Raw genomic sequence first — 23,319 nt, 5'->3', positions numbered from 1 at the left:
ACAAAAAATAAAAGTTTTAAAAATGAATAAGTGATATTTGTGGCTGAAATCAATATTTCCGAGATTTCCGGAAGCTCGTGAAGGCACCGCCGTGCCTGTACTGAACGTGTGATGTTGTTTGTGTACAGATCACTAAACAAATAACCGGTTAAATCTTTGCAGACAAACTGCGGTGGTCGATGGATTGGTGGGCTGTGCTACGTGCAGCTCGGGCTGTTTGTGTCATTGATTAGCATTGAGTTTTTGGGGACCAATGTACGCTGTGTGTGCGCTTTTTTTTTCTTTTTGCTGCTGCTGAGCGGAGGATCAATACAAACTCCTATGTTGTGGTCATTTTCACCGTTTCATGGATTATTCCACAATCCGTCCACACACAGACATAGATCATTTCTGTCGAGTGTATTTACACGGTCGGAGAGAGAACTACACTTAAATCGGTGCACCGTGTTTGTTCCTTAATAAATGCGAGCGCGTTTCAACTTTTAATAATTTCAGAAGGGGTTTGGCGCCACCTTGAGGCGGAAGTATGACATTCCAGTTGAATGAGCCTGTCTTTATTGGTAGCTCCTGTTTTGTTTGTAATTTTGTGGTATGTGATAATAATAACATAAATACAAAGACTTGCCTCTGTGCTTCATTACGCATGATGACAAATTTGATCTTTGATGCTTATATTGATGCATTACTCAGCTTGTCTCTCAGTTCTGTGTTACTTCCAGTGTTCCCAAAATAATGTGATCCTTATTGAAACAAATAAAAGTTGTTATTGTTGGGAGAAAAAATAGGCTCAAGGTTATCTCAAAGGCCTGCTGTCTCACATGTATTCTTGACATTTATAATATATTCCTGAATATGTCTCGATTGCTTGTAGTCTTTTGTTTTTTTTAAAGACATTTCTTCCCACATAGCATTATCCCACAAACAGGTAAGCTATATCCTTCAAGTTAGCTTTATAAATCCGCCTTTATGCTCTTTTTATTTTGAAGTTTGAAAAGAAGTTTCTGAAAAGTTGTGCATTTTCATTCATGTATCTCCTGTATTTTTTTTAATTCCAGGTTGAAGATTGCTGCAGCCAGTCTCAGCTGACTAATGGTTACGCCCTGCACAGATCACCAGTCCATTATAGAGCAACACAGAAAAACACACACACACACACTCACATTTACACATAATTGCAATTTAGAGTGACTAAGTAACCTTTTTTTTTTTTTTTTTTTTGCAGGTTTTGGGGCTATTGCAGGACAATACACAACACTGATGACAGGATTGGTTTTTTTTATTGCACAAGGAAGAGTAATGTATATAGTAATTCAACTGCATGATTCAAAGGAGTGGAAAGTACATAATGGTGAAATAGAGTAACATGCAGAACGTTTCTGATGTTTAGGACTAATCTATTTATGGTTTAGGTGCGGCACTACTTAGATTAGTGGAGACAATAATAGTTTTTTTTTTTCCACTGTCAACCTAAAAATAGATTAAATGTAATTGTCTAAAAGCAATTTTGTATATTCCTTTCACCAAATGAGAACAGCAGCTGAGCTTGTGTTATTTCAGTTAACCCTTTATCGAGCACCATTAAACTTTAAAGTGACAGACTCTGCTCAAAATGGATCATAATACATTTATAACATATATATTTTTTATACAGAATTGCCTAACACGACCACTGTAACGCCACAAAATGTATGTACATCCTTGTGTGTGTTGATTCAACCTTACAATAATTTGTTCTAAATAAACTCCAATAATAAAAAAGTGACCAAACATGGTCTCTTGCACAATAAACCATATTCAGTCATTTTTTCATAAACATCTCCCAACTGATGAACTAGCTAAACTAATCATGTTGGTTTGCTTTACGTCAACAAGATAACAGACCATGTCAACATTATAACCGAGACCCGACTTGTGTATTTTATTCACAAGCCATTATTTTTACACATCAAATATTCTATAGGTGGTCTTCGTTGAAAAAAACCTGGCAAAATGTTTTATTGTCTTAAACCGAAGTTCATTACAATACGATTTTAATGGGTCCTGTTATTGTAATACTCAAACGGCCTCTTTTCTCATCAAGCTGGTAAAATCAGCAAACGTTTCTCCATTTAAATGTCTCTCTAAACAAATGAAGCACCCATTATTTCAAATGTTTTTTTATTGAGTTTTGTATTCAAAAACAAAACAAAACAAAACAATAACTGAGCTGTTCTGAGTTTCACTGCACCCTGCTTGTGGCTGCATCCCGACAAGAGTATACAGGGTAAATACACTGAATTGCATACAGACACTGAAATGAAAGGTTTTAACAAAATAAAATGCGTGAAATGTCTGCAGGGTCTTTTCCATTTGTCTGTTTACTTCATATTTTTGGCGATTTGACCTCAATCAATACTGCAACAGTGTTTCGAGAGGGAGGGGAAAGACTCTTCTAAATGGAATTAGTGTTTTACAAACTAGTATTAAAAGAGGTCAACAATTCTATGTTTTGGTATTGAACAAGAGGGGAGCTGGTTTGTAACACGTTGAAAACATAAAATCCATTAAAGATATGCTTGAGCTTGCCACTGAAAGGATCCTGCAACACAGGGAAATCTTAAATGTTCAAGAAAATCGTACATTAGATACTCAAAATAGCACTTTACAGCTCTGTGTGTGAGTGTGTGTTACTTCCAGAGAGACTGATGGAGAGTTAGCCAAAAGTTTTAAATGCCACTTTAAAAACGTTGACAAAAAACACTGGAAATTTCTTTTTTTTTTCCTTCAGGCCTGCAATATTGATTTCTTAAAGATTAATTCCAGTAACACGATTACCTTTTATTTTGTAACAGATTACTTTTCAGGAAGTGGAAAAAAAGTTTGACCATTATACCTTGTCAGTGTTTCCAGTTCTTGAACTTCCACAATTAGAATGTGATAGAAAGTTTAAAAAAACAACAAAAAACAAGAACACGTAAACATCTACACCTTTCTAACTGGAACACCTTTTTTTTATGGATGCAGTAAAAGAACTGGCCAATGCAATGCTGGAGCTCTAATGCACTTTCTTGTCTGGATTGGTTGTCTTCTATGAAAGCGTGTCTGTTTGTATGACGGCTTTTAGCAAAGAACATGGAAGAAAAAAAAAATGGAAGGAAAAAAAAAAAAAAACTCAGTCAAAATCTTGTTCCATTGCACAATAATGAAAATCATTTGCAAAAGCAAACTACAGCATGGGACTAAAGAAAGAAAGAAAAAAAACAACAACATTTGATATGCATACACAATATCTATCATACATACAAACATTTGGACATCCTTCACTACGACTTAGAACTAACCTGTACAATAAGTTTGCTCTATGAACAGTTGCGCAAAATACCACTTTGATATAATTTGTAATACTTTTTTTTTCTTTTACAATGTACAAATTTTAACTGTCCACACAACAAAATGCAAAGCACAAGCCCCAAAAGGCCACAAAAGTGCATGTTATCAGTTTGGAAGCCACTGGAAGGAAGGACTGGAGTGAGTGTGGGACTGTCCCGTCCCGCCGTCTCACACGGGAGCTTTTCGTCACGCCGGGAACTGGGGTGCCGCGAGATGAAATGGCTAGCGGAGGGAAATCTGGAGCACGTTTTGTCATTCGGGCAGGCACAAACGACGGCAGACGCACACCGGCCATCCGGCTCGCTAACGACACCGTACAGACACGCAGAAGACGACGCGATTTAAAAACTCCCGCCGGAACCCTTCCGCGCTTTCCCAAAGCGTCACATTAGATTCAAGTAGCGTCGTTCTCAGAAGATACTCCGTACCGTTTTAGGCGGCCGCACACTTCACATGTCACGGAGGACAAACCGGAGACTGAAGCCGGCCCTTCTAATGACGATCAGACTGTCAAAAGTGAAGGCCACCTTCAGTCAAACCCGGTCACGGCCAGGCGCTGAGCCCACCGAGGAAGAAAACACTGAAATGTGTCGTAAAAAAAAAAAAAAAAAAACGTCGAACTTGTGGGGCACATACATGAGGCCATTGTGAACTCATGTGGCTACGCTGCTCGGGGGAGAATGCTGGAAGGCAAACTTTCTGTAGTGCAAAGCTCGAAGTGGCCTTTCTCTGAAATCCACTGTCACAACCTTAAAAGAACATTCCTGAACGGTCAGTCACATGGTCAGACTGAGGTCTAACGACACTGAGGCAAATTGCAACCAAACGGCGGCAAGTGACGGATGCCGGATTTTTCAAATTGACCTACATTTCCTCGTCTATCCTGTCAAGTTGCATTGCCTCCGAGCATTCTCCCTTCACAGTGATCTATATGAGAATGAATTGTTGTTTTTTTTTTCTTCTTCTTCATAGCTGATTCAAAAACTCTCCTGCCTGTTGCCTAAATTCTTCACCAGTGTTTCAGAGCCTTTTTTCCTTGCGTCATCTCTTCCGGCAGTTTGGAAAAATGCAAATCTGCAGGTGAGGGAACCCTTCCTCTTGCCTTCATCTGGTCCTCTTGAGTCTCTCCGGGATTCCTTTGGTCTTCGTTTTCCCCGCCGCTCCTTGCCAAAGGGTCTCCTTTCTGTCCCTTCTGAACAGCCTCCCTCTGCGAGCGCCAAGGAGACGCTCTTGGCGCGCTAACGGCTGAGCAGGTAGACCACCACCTCGTAGGTGCACATCATGATGGCTGTGTTGGGAATCTGTCTGACGAGGTGGGTGGTGAGGCCGCGGTACAGCGCCCGGTAGCCCTCTTCTCTGGGTACCGTGAGCAGAGTTTGGAAGAAAGAGCGGTACTTGCTGCCTTCCTCTCGTAGTCGCGTTCGTATAACCTCTGCAAATTAAAAGGAAATGGGAGACATTTCTGGTTAGCGTACTGATTCCCATTGTGCACCGGCATGACGAGTCTCACTGAAAGAGTTTGAATGCGACTCTGTGGTGAACGTGCAGGTGGTGCCCGATGCTAATATTTAGAGTACAAGTGAGACTAATTACTTCTCAGTAACAAATGGCTGCCTCAGTAACAACACACATCTTGATGCCACACACATCTTGGGTTATTCGGTGGCATTAAACACAAGCTGTGCTCACATATGGACAGCAAGTAATCCATTAAACACCAATCTGAATAAACGTGCACCATGTAAACACTTGACTCTAATTGGACTGGCACCATTGATCCAATCCTAGTTTTGTTTTCTTTTTTTTTTTTACTTGAGCCCTCCTGCTGCGAGAAGATAAGAGAAAATAGCCTCCAGTGAACTAAACTTCCTGCTTCAGAGCTGTCTGTAAGGCCAGCAGCATCCAGCTGTTGCAACAGACCCCCCTCCCCCAATCCAAAACTGTATTCGAGCTGCTTTCGTCAAGATTAAATAGTCTTGGTTGTGGGAACCATCAACGGATTACGTAAGTAGGAAGAGGGACTGTTGTGCTCAATTGTGTTTGGTTTGTTTGTGTACGTGAGCTCTCGCAGGGCGAGTGAGATGAAGGGCTACCGTGAGGATAGGCGATGGAGGTGGCGCAGGTTTTGGAGGTGGCCGCTGCAAGCATCATTCCCACAAAGTCTGAGGCGTCTTTGACGGCCTCGTCCTCGTCGTCCATGCTGGCGTGAGTCTTGGACTCCAGGAGTTTCCGTTTGATACTCTCGTAGATGACAAAATGGATTACAGTCTCAGAGATGCCGGCGTATGAGGCCGACATGCCCCTGTAGAAACCTCGCAGGCCGTCCATCTGGTACACCCGCCGCACGCACTCGAACGCATTCATGCGCCGCTCGCCGCGGTTCCTGTGTTCACAAAAGGGAAGGCTGGTTAGAAATCCAGCGAACCCAATTGTTGCTGTTCCGAGGCTCGTGCAGGAGGGCTTGGGAGAATCTCACCTGGCGTCCAGCTGCAGGCGCGTCTTTATCAGCCAGATGGGATTGGTAGCTGTGATGGCGGTGAACCCTGGGAAATTCAGAGGAGGTCAGAGGTTCAGACCGGCGCGGAGACACTCGGAAGAACACAAACAGCTAAGCTAGATGTTCAATCCAGAAACTAAGACAGTGAAAAAGCACTTCACCAAACAGGATCAAATGGCTTTTGTGTTCACGCTACATGTGGTTCAACCCGTTACAGAAGTTAAAATCAGACAATATTTGCATCAGATTAATGTACATTTTCAAAACAAAATCACTCGGCACTGGTCTTACACAGTTATTACATATTGATCCTCTTCATGTGAAATGCAATTTGAGTACAAACAAATCTCCACATGACGTAAACATCTCAAATGCCAACAGCACATGGAAGAAGCAGCTTCAGGCTACAAGTGCTTTATTTAATTTTTTTTTTTTTTTCATTTCGCCTGATAACCCTAAATATGTCTAACTGTATACAATGGAAAACAAGGCCAAGCAGGAATCTGAAAATATGCATTTATGATCCTGATTCATCAAGTTATCGACACGTGTCGACTCCAAACTTTCTGTGGTTGCGAGGCTATGCAACAAGCTTTCTTAAGAGTTTGCTATTTGGTCTTTATTGGATCAGTTAAGCCAACGATGCCTACAGTCAAGCCGTTGGCATCGTACTTGCACAGCTTGCAGAGAACCACAGCAAAAGACGAAGAAGAAAAGACATATCTGAGAGAGTCAATTATTCACTGAAATAAAAAGTGTCCGATAAGCTTCGAAAGTGAAGCTTTTACTCCAAATAGTTGAAAACCCCACTCCATCGTCTGTTGAGTTAATAATGAAAACTGATGTGAAACAAAGATCTTTCTGTACTTAAATCTTTAAATAGGAACGAGTGCTAAATCGAAGCTAATGAATACACAATTCTTTGCTGCTAATGCGAGATGTGTTGTGTGCATGTAGTGCTAATTATTTGTGCACTTTGTATCACAGGGACACAAAGCCTCTTTAAAAGTTGTAACAAAAAGAAATTAAACACGGCCACTTGCAGAGAACGACTAAAACCAGAGCGAGTCTACACAGAGACCTCGGTTGCTTCAGGTGTATGAGGCCTACGTTAAGGCAACCATGTGAAGAAGAAGAAGAAGAAGAAGAAGAAGAAGAAAGTGTTACACAGGTCTGTTGAAGAGCAGAAGAAAAGAACGAAAAGAGGAAGAAGAAAAAAAGAGGGAGGTAGAATGAAGTAGCGTCTATGGCGTGTACTCACGAGGGAGGGGCAAAGCTCCTCCAGCTCCTCCCTGCTGCAGCTAGTAGCCTGCAGATATGGGGGGCTCAGATGGCGGGGATGTCCCACCCAATCACGCAGGGGTGAAAGCTTTACAGTAAAGCCCTAAAATAGACACAGGCTTTTCTGTACCACAGTCACACACAAGCAGCAGTCACATCCACCCCCAAAACCCCCACCAACCACCCGCCCAGCCACCCCCAATCCCCATCCCGACCGTCTGAAGTCGATGGAGACGAGAAGAGAGGTGAAGGGCTGAAAAACCCCCCAGACAATAATCCCACCCAACCTCCATGTCCCACCCCAGCCCAGGATTTAATTATCTTTAAAGTTTGACATTTCTTAACTTGAGTCAATTTATTCCCACTTTATCAACTGGAATCATTCTAAAAAATAAAATGAAAAAAAAAAGGACTGAACAGTAGCCAACCTGATCAAAACCTCCAGCCTCATCTCACGAGAGAGACAAAAAAAAAAAAAATAGACACAAATAAATCTGAGAAGGCATTCTTCAATATTGTGTCATTATCCATTTGTAATCCACATATTTGTAAAGAATGACGTCGAATGACGACTAGGATGAATTGTAATAAAGGGAAGCGTGTGGAAATGCTAACCTTGCCGATTCATTTGAGCGAAGCCTCTTTGTCAGCACGTGATGTTAGTCGGAAGCGAAGGATGTCGGTGAGATGAGACAATGAGGTGGAGCAGTGATTATATGATTGAGGTTGACACAAATACTCGTCTCTGGCCAAAACTGTATTTTGTTACAGGCGTGACCGATTAAGGTTCACAGTACTTTGTTACAGAACAGGTTTGTGGTCATGAGGCTCAATTCTCTCTGCACGTGAAACAACGAACACGACTTTAAAGAGGTGCAGTCGCAGTGAAAACTGCACACAAGACGCATCGTGATCATGCAGAGTAACATGCTTTCTTCATGTGAGATTTGCTTTGTGACGAGAAAATGTTCAAAATGTTGATTACAAGACTATGGATGTTGAATTTGTGGTCAGAGTACGATGATCCGAGTACAACAGAAGCCAGCTTAACAGGACAGCTGGGAGTGATTATTAAGTAACATTTCCTCTGAAAGAACAGTGAAACTACTGTCTATTAATAAACCAGTGGAAACCAACGAAATCGTAGCTTGTAAACATTCTAAGTTCGTGTTTGTACTGAATAAAGTAATGGAAATTAATACGTGACAGGAGATGGAGGAACAGACAAATCTTGGAATTACAATATCAAATCTAAATGATTTAACATGATAGTGATGTTATATCGTTACGTAATGTAATAGATGGCACAGCAGTAATAACTACTGAAAGCAGCTGAATCAAAGTTTATCCAACTAAGCTGTTAATGCTGGCACTTAAAAGTTAAACCAGCTCATTTATGAATAATATATCAATTATTACATATAATCATTAGAATTGTGTCATATCATAAACAGTGTTGCAACAAACCCTTAAAACTCAGGGCTCTTATTCAGGAACTAAGTTTCTCTCCAATAAAATTCTTATTTTTTTAAAGTTCTTGCTTGCTGTTACAGGAGCATAAGCCATAATGTGTATCTTATAAGAGTATTTTTGCACCTTCTATAGACTTCATACAAGCACAGATCCTAAGACGAGCCGCTGCATACAGACGTGCTGTTGGATGTCGTACATTCTGAGCTTTCAATAGACTCATACAGAGATTCTTGTACGAGTACTCCTCAGAGGTTTGACCTACATTCAGAAAAACACAGCGTGGTTCATATGAACTGCTGGAGGTGGAAATACTGTAAGAGAAGTTGGGGGATTGACTTCAATTCTCTAATTGGAAGTAAGCCTGCAAACGATAACGGAGAGGCTACAAGAGGAGCTCCACGGCAATTGGGCAAAACTGGAAGGAGCTATCTTCTGTCAGAATCCTGTTCAGCTTCTCACTTGAGCTTCAGGTTTTGGCATTTGCCATCGCCTGCTCTGCATCAAATCTACAATTCCTGATCGGTCGGTACTGATAAGACTGAGGATTTCGAAAAATGTGCAAGACGGAGAAAGTGGACTCATCGGTTCGCACTGAATACAAAACCATTGTGCAGACCACTTTTTGAGTTTTCCAGGACGTTTATTCAGTGAAATCCGGTGATGTTGAACATCCGGCCCTATATTTGTATGTTGTGGCAACTGGATGAATTGAAGCAACTGCAATGCCAATAGAGGATGACGTAAAGACACGAGAAGGAAAGCTCAGCTCTGTGAAGGTTGTTTACACGTCTTTGATTTCACAGTATGCTTAAAGATTGTATATGTAGGCTATATTCAGTATTCATGGGGTTAAACTTGTTCAAGATGTCCGGGAAAATCATCAAGAGGAAGTCATGTGGAAATGGCCCCAGTCCTTTAGGATATGGACTCTGGGACTTCCCCTTCAAAAGGAATGAGTGACTGACGCACAAATGGTGTCTATGAACAAAAAAATGAAACAAATGGAGCGGAACCTACTGCGGTAGTGACAAGGTTAGCATTTCATTTGTGCCGACAGCAGAAAATATCCACACGTGTGTCACATTACTTTACCTGGACTATGTTGACGAAACAAGCTGATGGGGAGGTGTATGTCAGGACTAAGCAAAGACAAAACCTGACCATGACAGCAGCCTAATGCTACACACCAGCAGCAAACACACTGCTGTAAGCAATGGTAATATCATTACAAGTGAATAACCATCATGAACTTTCTGATATTCATTAAAAATCACCATGGTTTTCATCATACCAGTGTAAAAAAATGGGGGTGCTACCTGACGTGTCCCGCCCGAGTGCCGGGGGCCCCGGTTGATCTTTGGGGGCCGTGTTCTCTTCTCTATACACACACAGAGCAAAGAAGGGGGCCCAGACCACATTGTTTAAGTAACAACTGGGATATTAAATCATTTACAGAGTCCTCTGGAGAGACCTCAAAATGAGATAATGGAAAAGGGGGAAGAAGGGGCGAGGAGGGGAGAAATCAAAAGCTAAATAAATTGGAAGACATAGGGGAAGGGGCAAGGGGGCTAGGAAAGGAGGAAAGCACAACCTAAACTTTGAGGACCATGGGATTTTTGTTTTCTTTTTTCTTGTATACAACTTTTCTTGACGATAAAGATATAAATAATAGCGTGACGCCAGCAGTGAGTGACCAGGGCCTGGTTACGTGAAAATGTTACACTGCCATTTAAAATTGTCGCTAAACTGTATGTGTGGACTTTCACAGCAAGAAAATGAAGAAAATAATATTTAGAGAGTAAGATGTGATGCATAAATGTGTGACTGACTTGGTTTCAAGGCGATTTCAAAGCAGGAGATTAGCTCCCTGGAATCGAGTGCAGATAGTGCGGTATTTAGAAGATGATCTTGCGTATATCTCTGAAAGTGTGATCTCTGAGCAAACAAAACAAGTCCATTTGCGAGGTCAGTTTGATCCTGAGAGTCTTAAATTGTGCTTTCTGAAGAAAAAAAGCCATTATTGCTTATGATTATTATTTCGATAAACATGAAACAGCGAGGAAACGCCTCCTTATAACAAACATTCTTAGTTAGCATTAGCATTCTTTAGGTGTGGGGGGAGGGAGGTGTTTGGTATACTCCAAATAGAGGAGGAAATGATGAAACGAAACAAATGAAAGCTTTGTGATGAACACATTTTTTTTTTTTTTTTTATTCTTTATCATGTCTTTTTTTTTTTATATATATATACAATGAAACCCATCAGGTAGATAGATTGCCCAGGAAGACATACAGACAGATAAAACAGACAGGGACAGAGAGGCAGACGTACAAACAGAAGGGTGGGGGGGTAAAGAGCCGTCATTACCTGCCATCCCAGCGGACACCATGTGCACCTGCGTAGAGTCGGGCTCCAGCACGCCATTCAGCTTCTCCTTGGCTGTCGAATATGCTGCGAAGTAGATCGCTCTGTGGAAAAGGAAACGGCAACAAAGAAAAACAGCCAAGTATTAGAAAAGAAGGAACTAACAATTACAGAGGTACTCCGGGACTACAAGTTGAATCAAATACAAAAATCTAAGGCTGGATGTGTAGAGAAAGTGACTGATGCACTTCCGACAGCTTTTACAGGCCATGGCTAAAGCAACACAGCCAAAGTTGCATCACACATTTATGTAAATTGTCCAATGTAGGAAAGTCTGACAAACAGCTCAATTCAGTAGCAGCCTAAAAATAATTTTCAATTGATAGTTTGACGTTTCTGCCATTCTGGTGTATTTGAGAGTAACAACATGTGTGCAACTAAATAAAACCCACTTTATTTGAAGCAACTTTTCAAAATATTTAAGGACAAAGATCAGGTCACATCGAGGTGGATGGCAGAGGGAAAAAAATAAATTTGGAGGCCAGATGGAGTTGTGGAAATAGATATTGAATTTGCAATAAAAATATTGCCACGGGGAAGGAGATAGTTCAGGAAGAGAAGGGGCCCCAGGACAGAGACCTGGGGTAACCCTTAAGCAATGGGGGGGCCTGGGATATGAAGATAAAGGATCGTTGCCTTGGAGATATAGATGCAAGTTATCTGGAGGGTATGAGATATATATATACACATATATTTTTATATTACTATTGATATAGTAGTAATAATATATTTTATAATCAGAGGCACTCTAGTGCAAAGTTTATTGTTATTTTTTGCTTTCTGGTGGTTTCTACATATCATAAACAGGAGGTTATGGCAATGACAGGTAGCCATGCTAAAATCTTTCATCTGCAATAGAATAAAAGTAAAAGCGTTGGGAAACATTTCTATACGAGAAACGAAGTTGGCCTGATTAAAAGGCCAAAGAATTAGGGTTTTTTAATGTTTTGTTTTTTTTAATGGAGCATTTGACGGGACTACGCAGCAAACTGATCATAACAGTAAATTAACTGCATCAAATAAAATTCAATATTGACGAGGGCACACAGCAGAGGTAAGCTGAGCCAATATCTTTGGGAAACAGAGAGCACTGAAATGAGTTATCCGACTGTGCCTGTAAAGCTGCAGATTATCTCCCATGATGCTCCCTACTCCCTCGCTAAATAAAATCATGGGATTTAGTCAATATCGCTGCTTACTGGTATTAAACCCGATGCCCTCTGCTCCTCGCCCTCATTCTGAAGAGCATGCATGCAAAATGGCATCACACTGCTCTGCTGACGAAGAGTGTGCATATCTTTCATATGTGACCCGTCACATGGCTGCTGCGAGCCGTCTGCACACGGACACGCGTGTTACGAATAAGAGCCAGCAGCATGTGCAGTGGCTCATGCTTTCATTAACATTAGAATTTTTTTTATTTTTTTTATTTTAGCTTTAGAGTGCTTTACATAGCAGGTGAGAGCAACTACAGCGCGGCAATTGACATTGTATTTAACATGAGAAATTTTACTACCTGACGCTGATTTCTGTTTATCATTTGATAGCAATGATGTCAATTATTGGTTCCGCACCCATTGTCTGCAGTCCATTTAACCTTGGGCCAACACTGAGTTCTTATGTAACACGATCCTCCTATGTGCTCCAGCTGTCGTGACGGGCCACTTCAGCAGCTTTATAACTATACCACAGGGCTCGCACACGCACCCCACGCACAAGGAAGGCCCGAAGGACAAAACATTCCTGGATTCAAAATCACATGGGATGCATAAAGACAGCGGAAACGAGTGTGGGAATAATCGCTCGGGCACGGATCAAAACAAAACAATGAGTGAGGAAGTGACAACGGTCATGTGATCCAGAACAGTAGCTTGGGAGAACTTAACAAGACGGGGAGGCGGTGAGGTTAGCTATACTGCTATAATGGTGCTATAATGCAGAAATGCCATTGTGAAAATGACGACAATCACAAGGTGACACAGTCACAGCTGGCCGCCGCCTTCTGCTGCCGTTTCATTCTCATTTTGATTGACTGAGTTCAAGCTGTTACACAACCTGCTAGTTTCCGTTCAGCTCTACCACACAGATTTCCAGCTGTTAGTGTCATATTAATTTCTGGTATTGTGGTCATGTGTGTGCATGCAAACTCTGAATGAATGACAAACTGAAGGAAAACGTAAGGTGACGCACAAATAAGGAGAGTCGTGGGGGAAAAAAAATACGACACTCAGTGCCATTACTAATGCACATTCAGTTTTCTATAAATATTGTGGTGATCTATTCTTTCATGCAGGTTGTCATATGAAAGATGTGCAAGTCTCAGTTTCTCCAATTATGCAATTCTATGCAAGAGGTCAAAATAAGCAACGTGATTCACAAGGCAGTATAATATACGACATACCTGGAAGGTGCCACACCAACAAGGTTGGGACCAAGTCCTCTAAAGAGTGAACGAGGTCCTTCTCTCTCGAGGATTAACCTGCAAAAACAACCGTTTACTTTTTATTAGTCATTCTGTCAGAGCACCCAACGAAAACACAACGCTTCTCTTTATTACTTTCCCTTCTGATTTTCTATTGGTTAGAACTGTAAAACAGTGGCGCAATGAAAATCCACCCAAATGGTTGGCACTAAGGAATACCTTTTATTCTTTTCACCCATTTTGCTTTTAGTTTGAACAACTAAAAAAAACACTTTCACCATTGTATTTTTAAAATCAGAGCCATTTCGGCATTACAGTGTGCCAGTTCAATGTCAGGAATTGAAAAGAGGACAGACAACTCCAGTGTGGCATAAATAAAAGACATGAAAAAAGTCCCCCGTGTCAGGAGAAGATTGAAGTCTTACAACTGCTGGTCATAAACAAGTGAAACCAATTATTGTCATTTTAACCTGGCCAAATTTCCATTTTGTGACTTTACAATTGTAAATGTCATGCTAACAGTGTCATATTTCTGCGATTCATTTTTGAACAGAAGATGAAACTTTGACTTCACAGAACTGTGAAAGTGCCCATTGGAACAGCCCTGAGCAGATACATGTGACAGCCGTGGGCATCAGTCCCAGGACACCCAACACAGCCTGTCCCTAATCAGAGGGGAACCCAAAACCAGTTGGACACCCAGCATAAATGAAGTAACAGGTGGGCTGAAGTGACACTTTCCAGAGACATAAACATAACGGCTCACGTGTCCATTCTCTATCGTCAACCAAGCTCAAGGTCCTGTCCCCAAATTAGCCCACTGACCTAATTCAGGGCGAGCACGGCTCGCAGGTCACCTCCTTTTGTTGTAGGTTTTCAGGACAGCCGAAGAAAAAGGTGAGGTCACACTGATAAAGTCATTCGGACTGTGGCTGTAAAACACAGCCTTAATGTTTGCTGAGGAACTTTCTGGGCTGCGGTATTTGTTCATTGATGTGTGTTTTACCCTCAGTGTGAGAAAGAACCTGGATACATTTTCTTTCATTCATATTCTTGACAGTATGTCTACGTATAGCAGAAATCCATACAAATCTAAACTTGGATGGAACCAAGTGATGTTTTTTGCGGCTCAAAATCCCAAACCACACGTTTACATATTCTAAAATGGATCTGTGGTTTCACACCGCTGCATGCTGACCCACTTTTTGGTGTGTATTTTGCTCAACATGCTGCTCTTCCCTCCTCTGCCCTGCTCTACTTTGTATCGCGAGAGTAGTTTGGTTCCATGTCTGCCTGTGGCTTTTCATCTCAAGGACAACACAGGAAGCTGCATAATGTCGACACAAGACCAGTGTTGAACCCAAAACAAGGCCTGGATTAGGCGCAATCGCTTGAAACAGGGAATTAGTTTGGTGTGATTGCACAAAATCCTGAAGAAGAAAGTTATATCAAAATGATCAACCAGTGAAATGCACCAGTTTTATGGCCAAACTGCCAATTTGTGAAAATGCTTATTATCTTAAGACCTTCGGTCCACCCATCTTTCTAAATCCAAACTGAGCTATCTAGTCAAACACCAATCAAATCAATCAAATACTCCTAAGTTGCAACAACTAACATAAGCTTTCTGCAGAGGAAAATTCCACGTACAACAGCATGTGCATTATGCAATACGTTTAAGACTGCGGGACGTGCTTGATGACACGAGTATAGAAGGTTTCACAGAACAAGAGCAAAGCCCCTTTGCTGAGCTACATTCATTTAAATGCTGTGAGTCCTTATAAGCATTAATTACAAGTATCAAGCAGCACCAAATTGAAATCAAAACCCAGACATGATGCTAAATTAACAGACACACTCACTTCACCTTTCTGGTAACTTTCCACAGGAAGAGGAGTTACAGATTTATCTTTTTTGCCAAAAAAAGGAACTACTTATCATGCATTATTTGCCATGGTTTCTTGTCAGGGATTTGGAAAATGTGTCAAACACAACATAATATTAAAATGGTCAGAATTAGGATCACGTACATTGACATTATAAACTGAAAGTCCCTTTGACAATCAAATGATTTCCTGATCTGCTGTGAAATGTTGAAAGTTTAGTGAATGTCAAGCAGAATTTTCCTTACTTGAGACAGTGCAAAGGTCCTGGTGGAGCAACGCGGGCGACACTGGCCCCGTTGACAGTGCTGAGCTGGACTTCAGAGATGTACAGAGTGACCGTGGAGGCCTGCAATCTGGTCTTCACCACTTCCAGAGGACAAGTCAAAATAGCACCCACTGTACCACCACATCTAAAAAAGGAACCATAAAGGACAAGCATTTAGAAAAAGAAAAAAAAAAAAAAGGAAATTGAAGACTATTAACCTCCACGTTTTGCTTTGGTATTGTACATTTAGAAGTCACATCTACCAGTCCAATACTAACCTGTCTATTACAACATGTTGCTCCCAGTACCTGCCTTCCCCTGTAGCTGGGGAGCATCACCACGCTCGCACATCGTGACACGAAAGACATTCAGAATCAGAAACTAACAGCTGGTTGGGAAACCGGCCACGAGTCAGAGATCTAACTATGACACTTGGCAGGCTACTGCCACCCGAGATGGTGAGAATGAAACGTTTGCAAAATAGACTGTAGTTTTGCCAACTGATCGAGCTCATATCCTAAGAAAGACACACCAGTGACCCAGTAAGGAATGTTCACTTGGCTAATTCCAATCGATTTGTGCTGCATCATCTTAAAAGCATTATCCATTTGTCTCAAACATTCAAATTATATTAATAAAGCAACCTCTCTAAATATTTCTGATAGGAGCATCCCTACTTTCGCTTAAAAAGTTGGTACGAATTAGGTTTTGCAAGCGCTTGTGGTGAGGGTGAAAAATTACACGAGTGTTTTCCATGTCGGATAAAGTGCTTAGTAACCGCGGCCTAACAGTGATGTTTCTTGGCATCCTTTGCAGTGGATTCCTCTTGATGCAGTCTCTGTACAGCAGCTCCAGTTATATTTACCTTTCAAAAGACCCGCCCACATTCATGCATACAGGCAGCCAGCAAGTGAGTGATTGAGTGAGTGACCCTTGGCCTACTTTCTTCTGTGCTGGCTGCTGCATGTGGCTGTGGGAGGTAGTACCATGCTCAGGCCTCTACTTTGGGTTAACTGGAAACCCATTTGCAATGCGTCTTAAGAAGTGCTCAGATTTTTATATCCTAAACATGGAGAAAATGACAGAAGAGTTGTGATAACATAAAGTTACTTTCTTTGAATAGAGATCATTTAGTGCATGAAATAGCCTGCAGCTCATGCATGGAGGACAAAGGCGTTTGTCGGTGCTGAATAAACGTCCAAATGTAACATTTCTATTTTACAATGGCATTCAGTTTGGGTTTTTTTTTTCACTTGACTAAGTCAACCTATTTACAGCACTGCTCTCCAACTGTGTGGCCCAGTGTAATCATAATGAATTGTCTTCTTTTATGAGTGAACGACGCTTCTGCAACCCCACTATTTTCTTTCCAACATGACCTATTTTCAACAACGTGCGCAGTTGCGCAATATTGCAAAAGTCTCCACAGATTCGTTCCTGGGACAATTGTGAGCAAATGCACGTCTGCAGAATGATGCTAATGTTATGAATTTGGGGGTTCGATCAAAGAAAAAAATACCGTATTAACTACCGCTTACCCTAAAAATAGATCGATTTCCATAGTAAAAGATCGCCAACATTTTTTTAAACAAATTAATCTTCTTTAATTTAACTGACAGTACAAATACCAACGGGCAATGTGCAGCGTGTGTATTGGCCATGATGGAAACGTGTTTAAAATTATATTAGCAGCTTTTATTTGGCTGCAGCACTTTGTCAAGCCATCGAAGGAAAGCAGCAGTGAGCCCGGAAACGTATCACGTTTCCCAACAAAGTAAAGACGCACAATAAATGCTCGGTTATTACGGAAATACAACCTAAAACGCCTTTATTAAAGTTTAATAATTTATTTATTTTTTTTAAGAACGCAAATAGCCTCTGTCGTATCCATGCGAATGCATGCAGCATCAAGCTAATATGCCAGCGTTATCCGGAAGTGCTACAATCATGACAGTACAGACAATGTAGGACAGTAAAAGGCCCCTTTTAATGTATTCACCATCAATACTACACTACTATTTGGATTTTTAGGCTGCAAACGTTGATTTAGAACGCGTCATTTGTCGTCTTGACTTACCCTCCAGCGAACAAATGAACCAGTGTGTCCCTTTGGCTCATTATTTAGCATGCTCCGCCAAGCAGCGCGCCTGGGGCTGCGGCAGAGGGCCAGACACGGGCTCGCTTCCCGTCCTTTCCCGTCGCTTTTCCGTCCTCTGTGAGGATGAGCACGCCAACGGGCAAACGATGTCGACACCTCAGCAGCAGCGGCGGCGGCGGCGGCGGTGGAGGTGGGGCGAGTCTCCGGTGATTCACACTGCAGCAGGGGGGCCGAAGATTACCGTTTGTTATCTTGTCAGCTTGTTCAGACCCCCAGAAATTCGTGCAACTTCGACGAACAACGCTGGACAGCTGAGCACACGCCGGGCGTAGCGAAAGGTTGCAAGGGGCTCTCGGGTCTATCGAGGGGTTTTGTGTCACATCCGTAGATTTGGCTGGATGTTCTCATCTGCGCCTCATCTCTGCAGTTAAGAGGAGAGGAGGCACAGCTCATAGTATATTTACTGAGACGTCATAGGCAGGAAGGGGCCGCCGCTATTGGTCGGCTGTGTGCGTGACGTCACTCTGACCCCGCCCTGATCATGCACTGTTCGCATGCTCGTTGAATGAATCTGCGGCCCGTCACTGCAGTTTACCGTCAGGCAGTCTGCACGACTGTGTCACATATTTGTGCAATCACGATGAGAAAAAACGTGCACAAAGCGTTTTTTTGAAGCATTCCTGCATCATCTCCCCCCCATGCTTGGTTGACTCTGCATATATGAGTAAATATAACCCAGATAAAGCTTGCCAATACTCTGTGATCTTCCTTGGACTATTGAGTTGGTCAAGCCTAGAGCTGCTCTAGGAAATAGCCAATAAAGAGGATCAAATGAGAAATCAGTATGTTGTTTCTAGGGATGGAAGTTCATTTATCTTTTAATCTTTTTCATTTGTAGTCTTTTTTTTTTGTTTTATTTCACTGTATTAATCCCCGGAGGAGAAATTCCTTCATGAATTGACCCATCAGTAGCAGCCACTTTGGGGAAGCTGGTGGGGGCCAAGGGGGTTTGTTCAGCCAGCCACAGTGCATGATTTATGGGACTGTGGGAGAAAACTGGAATGCCCGGAAGAAACGCACACACTCGCTTTATCCCATGCAAGGTCCCAGGGTGCTGGAGCCAATCATCCCAGCTAACTATGGCCGAGGGCAGGGTAGACCCTGAACAGGTCACTAGTCCCAGTCAAGAGAGAGAGTCACATACTCATATACTGTACAAAAATATAAATGCAAAACTTTTGTTTTTGCTCCCATATTTCATGAGCTGAACTCAAAGATCTAAAACATTTTCTACACACACAAGATCTATTTCTCTCAAATATTGTTCACAAATGTGTCTAAATCTGTTAGTGAGCACTTCTCCTTTGCTAAGATAATCTATCCCACCTCGCAGGTGTGGCATAATCAAGATGCTTATTAGACAGCGTGAATATTGCATAGGTGTGCCTTAGGGTGGCTACAATTAAAGGCCACTCTGAAATGTGCAGTTTGATCACAGAGCACAAAGCCACAGATGTCACAAGTTTTGAGGGAGCATGCAATTGGCGTGCTGACTGCAGGGAGGTCCACCAGAGCTGTTCCCTGTAAAATGAATGTTAGTTTCTCTACCAGAAGACGTCTCCAAAGGTGTTTCAAAGAATTTGGCAGTACATCCAACCAGCCTCACAACCGCAGACAAGATAGTAACCACACCAACCCAGGTCCTGCACATCCAGCATATTCACCTCCCTGATCTTCTGAGTGGACAAATGATCACATTCGATGGCGTCTGGCACATTGGAGAGTTGTTCTCTTCATAGATAAATCCCAGTTTTCACTGTTCACATCACCTCATGTTGCAGCACGGTAATGCACGGCCACATGTTGCAAGGATCTGGACACAATTCCTGGAAGCTGAAAACATCCCAGTTCTTGCATGGCCAGCATACTCGCCGGACATGTCACCCATAGAGCATGTTTGGGATGCTCTGGATTGGAATATGCGACAGTGTGTTCCAATTCCTGCCAATATCCAACAACTCTGCATGGCCATTGAGTAGGAGTGGACCAACGTTCCCACAGATCAACAACCTGATCAACTCTATGAGGAGATGCTTTGCACTATATGAGGAAAAATGGTGGTCACACCTGATACTGACGAGAATCAAATGCATGTTTTTGGAAAGTGAAAGAAATCAGAGTACCTGGAGAGAACCCACACATGCTCAAGAATAACATGCAAACTCCACAGAGGACAAGACAGTATGACCGGCCATGACCTTCTCACTTTGTGAGGCCACTTTCATAGTGTAGTTTTAAATGATTGCCTTTTAGAAATAACAGCTGGACTGTGGATGTGACGAAAGGAGCATTCAATTGTTAAACGAAGACTATATAATCATTTTAAAGTTACATTCAAACAGTAAAAAACCTGAAGCCTCTTGCATGTGTGTACATTACATAAGAAGATGAGGATTCCAATTATTCCATTGATGACAACTTAACGATGTTCAGGAGCCACACCACCCTCCTCATCAGTATTCATCCAAGACCTTCTGTCATGAGACTGACATAAGATCGCTAATGCAGGACATCACTGGTTGTGATGCTACAGATGTGAGCAGTAAATCTGGGCATATGACTCCAACTTGTCTTTCAATACTACCAATTCCAAAATAATGGGAATTTGTTCTGCTCAATTACTGTGTCAGCAATAAACTATGCTGAGTAGAATCAGCTGCTGAGCCCTCAGGGGAAAAATTACTTCATACCTAATATTTGAACAAGGAGATGAAATTGAGCAGCGTCTTCTCTACATGGCTAAATGTTAAGGCATCTGTGCATTTGGCCATGAGAAAATTGTGAGATTTGATATATTGGCACCAAGTTTATGTTGATTTTCTTTTTTGTTCTGTCAGGCTATTTGTAGCCTAAATCAACACACCTAGTTTCCAGGTGAAAGTCCAAAATATCACAACTCACTGATGGCTGGACAAACATTAGATAGAGCTGAAATTATTTGGAGTCCTTGCACAAATATGATTGCAACTTAAGTCAAGAATAAATGAAAAGATATGTGTTTGTACCCCTATAAAGCAGAATCAAAATTATCCCAAGATCATAGACATGAGTCAACTGAATCACATGGAAAAAGCCAAAGCGATCTAAGGTCCTTTTAACACAGCTAAAAATATGCACAAACAACCGCCTGCTAAACTGTAGGAAGTATAGTGCAGTTAAATAATATGCATCTCCTTCAGCAAATAAAAACAAACGTTACTTTGGTCTAATTAAACTGGACTTACAGAGCTGCCAGGAACTGAATGTAGATTTTCCCTTGTGAAAAATATTTCACAGTCAACTGTTCTTCTAATAGGAAAGAGCGCGAGAGAGCGAGAGAGAGAGAGAGATAGAGAGAGAGAGAAGCTAAATCACTGGATTTCACTTAGTACTCACGAGAACTCCCACTAACTGTTTAAACGAGCACGAGATGGAAATACAGCAAATTAAATAATTATTAAAAGCAAAACGCTGCAAATAAGTTATATAATCCCTCAATCTGTGGTTGACATGCTTGGTAAATGTTGTGGAAGACATTTTAAAAGATGTTTTCCAAGATATTCAGATTTTGATAACAGAAGCTCAATTCAAAGATTCAGAAAAATAAGTGAGACAAAATTGTGTGAAAGTAATAAAAACACCTGATAGAACATCTCACAAAACATTAATGGATTTGGAAACATATATGTAAAATAAGTTTGAAGAAAAAGGGCAGTTTTCTTGCAATAAAACTGCAAAGAACCTCCATCATCTACAATATATAAAAACATTCATGTAAGAATTTCACCTCCAACATTGTATAAATGGGTTTTAATTGTTTCCTCAAGGGTTCGAATTATTTATAAATCATTCAATATTTTTACATGCAGTTCAGACAGTCCAAACCTTTCTGGATGTGGGGTTGAGAAATGTTTAAAGTCCACAAACACATGCCACATATAGTCCACACATGCAGATCAGTATGGAGTCTCCTGATTCAGGTTGGACTTTGAGCAAGTGTGTGTGTGTGTGTGTGTGTGTGTGTGTGTGTGTGTGTGTGTGTGTGTGTGTGTGTGTGTGTGTGTGTGTGTGTGTGTGTGTGTGTGTGTGTGTGTGTGTGTGTGTGTGTGTGTGTGCGTGTGCGTGTGTGTGTGTGTGTGTGTGTGTGTGGTCACAGTTAAGTTAGATATTAGATTAGACATCTCAAAGCTAATGCAATGAAAATGTGTGCAGTCCTTGCATGTGTCCATGTGTGCCGAAGTTATTTATTATATTTGTGGGGCAGCAGTGATCTATATGGTGGGATTTGGGGCAGGTGTCCAAGAAATGTTTGTAAGTGGAAAAACATTTTTTTCCCCTAAATTCATAGAGACCGGTGTGTGCTCATTGTGATGACCCCTGTTCTGCCTCATGTACAATGATCACACTCGCAACATGTGCACCTCTTCTTTATCAGTGTTTGGGTTCAAAGGGAATGAAAAGTGATGAGCAATGGGGGAGGGAAAGGCAGGGTGATATGACAAAAATACACCCTGTTTACCCAGAGGTTAAAAGTCACATGCTCACATCAGTGACACTGAATCGACATTTCAAAATTGTATCAAGGTTTGTAGTTTAACCGTCTGCAAAGTGACATACAGAAGTATCAAAAGTGTCTGTAGACAAGTACAATTTTACTTCTTTTTTAAATTTTTCTATGAATTGAATGATGAAGCCCAAAATACTCCAACAGAAGCATTGGAAAGCAATGACTGAAATAGCATGTATTCCAGGTTGAACTTTGACATCTTGGTCAGCTGAACTTTGCTTTTCAAATGTTTGCTTTAGCGGGCTTTCAGGCCACTGGGGTTGTTTTTGAAAGGAAAATACTCAGAAATGTTTAAAACAATAACATACGCGTGTCGACATCCTTCCATGCTCACTGAGTCAATTCCTAATGTGTTGTATTTATCGATACATTTTCAATGTGGATTATTTGTTTTCATTGATCTACAAAGGCACGACTATGGATGTATGGAAATATATAAGAATTTACATAAACGATCATATTTTACTTTTTGACAATTGGTGTATGTAGAAACAAAAAGGCTGTCAGTATCTCTCATAAAACACACAAATTACCAACTTCATAAAGAGAAGTTACAAAGGGACAAAAGAGAGAGAGACATACATGAAACTGTCGAAAACAATGAATGAGCAAATGTGTGTGTGTGTGTGTGTGTGTGTGTGTGTGTGTGTGTGTGTGTGTGTGTGTGTGTGTGTGTGTGTGTGTGTGTGTGTGCGTGCGTGTGTAGTAGTAATGGTTAATGTCATCAACCGACATGAACCATTTTCACTCCTGATCTTTTTTTTTTTTTATCATTATTGTCTGGACTGCCTCACATCCTTCTGGATTTCATCAAATACTCCTTATACAAAAAACAAAACAAATCTTTTAGAATGATTTGATATTCCATAAGTCAAGAGTCAACTCTGTTTTGAAAGTTTAAACTTTTACCAATGTCATCTATTACTACTCAAACATACATACTTATGTACAAATTCATTATTCAACAATCATTCAACAATAAACAAGACATTATTGA

The 23,319-nt window shown here is 41.3% G+C and overlaps 1 protein-coding gene across 1 annotated transcript; it reads right to left on the bottom strand.

Annotated features, from left to right (window-relative positions):
- Nucleotides 1-2,160: 2,160 nt before the first annotated feature.
- slc25a36a (solute carrier family 25 member 36a) lies at nt 2,161-18,126 on the bottom strand. Its single transcript, XM_080503246.1, has 7 exons — nt 17,696-18,126; nt 15,599-15,763; nt 13,447-13,524; nt 10,989-11,089; nt 5,846-5,912; nt 5,463-5,752; nt 2,161-4,801 (listed from the first exon to the last, which is right to left on the bottom strand). The coding sequence occupies exons 1-7, from the start codon at nt 17,734-17,736 to the stop codon at nt 4,608-4,610; spliced, it is 936 nt and encodes a 311-aa protein (XP_080359372.1). The 5' UTR covers nt 17,737-18,126; the 3' UTR covers nt 2,161-4,607.
- Nucleotides 18,127-23,319: the final 5,193 nt, after the last annotated feature.

Source organism: Blennius ocellaris (genome assembly GCF_963422515.1).
Source record: "Blennius ocellaris genome assembly, chromosome: 10".
NCBI classification, from domain to species: domain Eukaryota; kingdom Metazoa; phylum Chordata; class Actinopteri; order Blenniiformes; family Blenniidae; genus Blennius; species Blennius ocellaris.
Note: the sequence above shows the minus strand (reverse complement) of the source record. Positions and strands in the feature narration are given on the sequence as shown.

Coding starts and splice junctions, on each gene's coding strand:
- slc25a36a (XM_080503246.1), bottom strand. CDS start 17,736: ATGAGCCAAAGGGACACACTGGTTCATTTGTTCGCTGGAGG. Junction 11,090..13,446: donor GTTGGTGTGGCACCTTCCAG/GTATGTCGTATA, acceptor CCTTTTCCACAG/AGCGATCTACTTCGCAGCAT. Junction 4,802..5,462: donor CTCCATCGCCTATCCTCACG/GTAGCCCTTCAT, acceptor TTTAATTTGCAG/AGGTTATACGAACGCGACTA.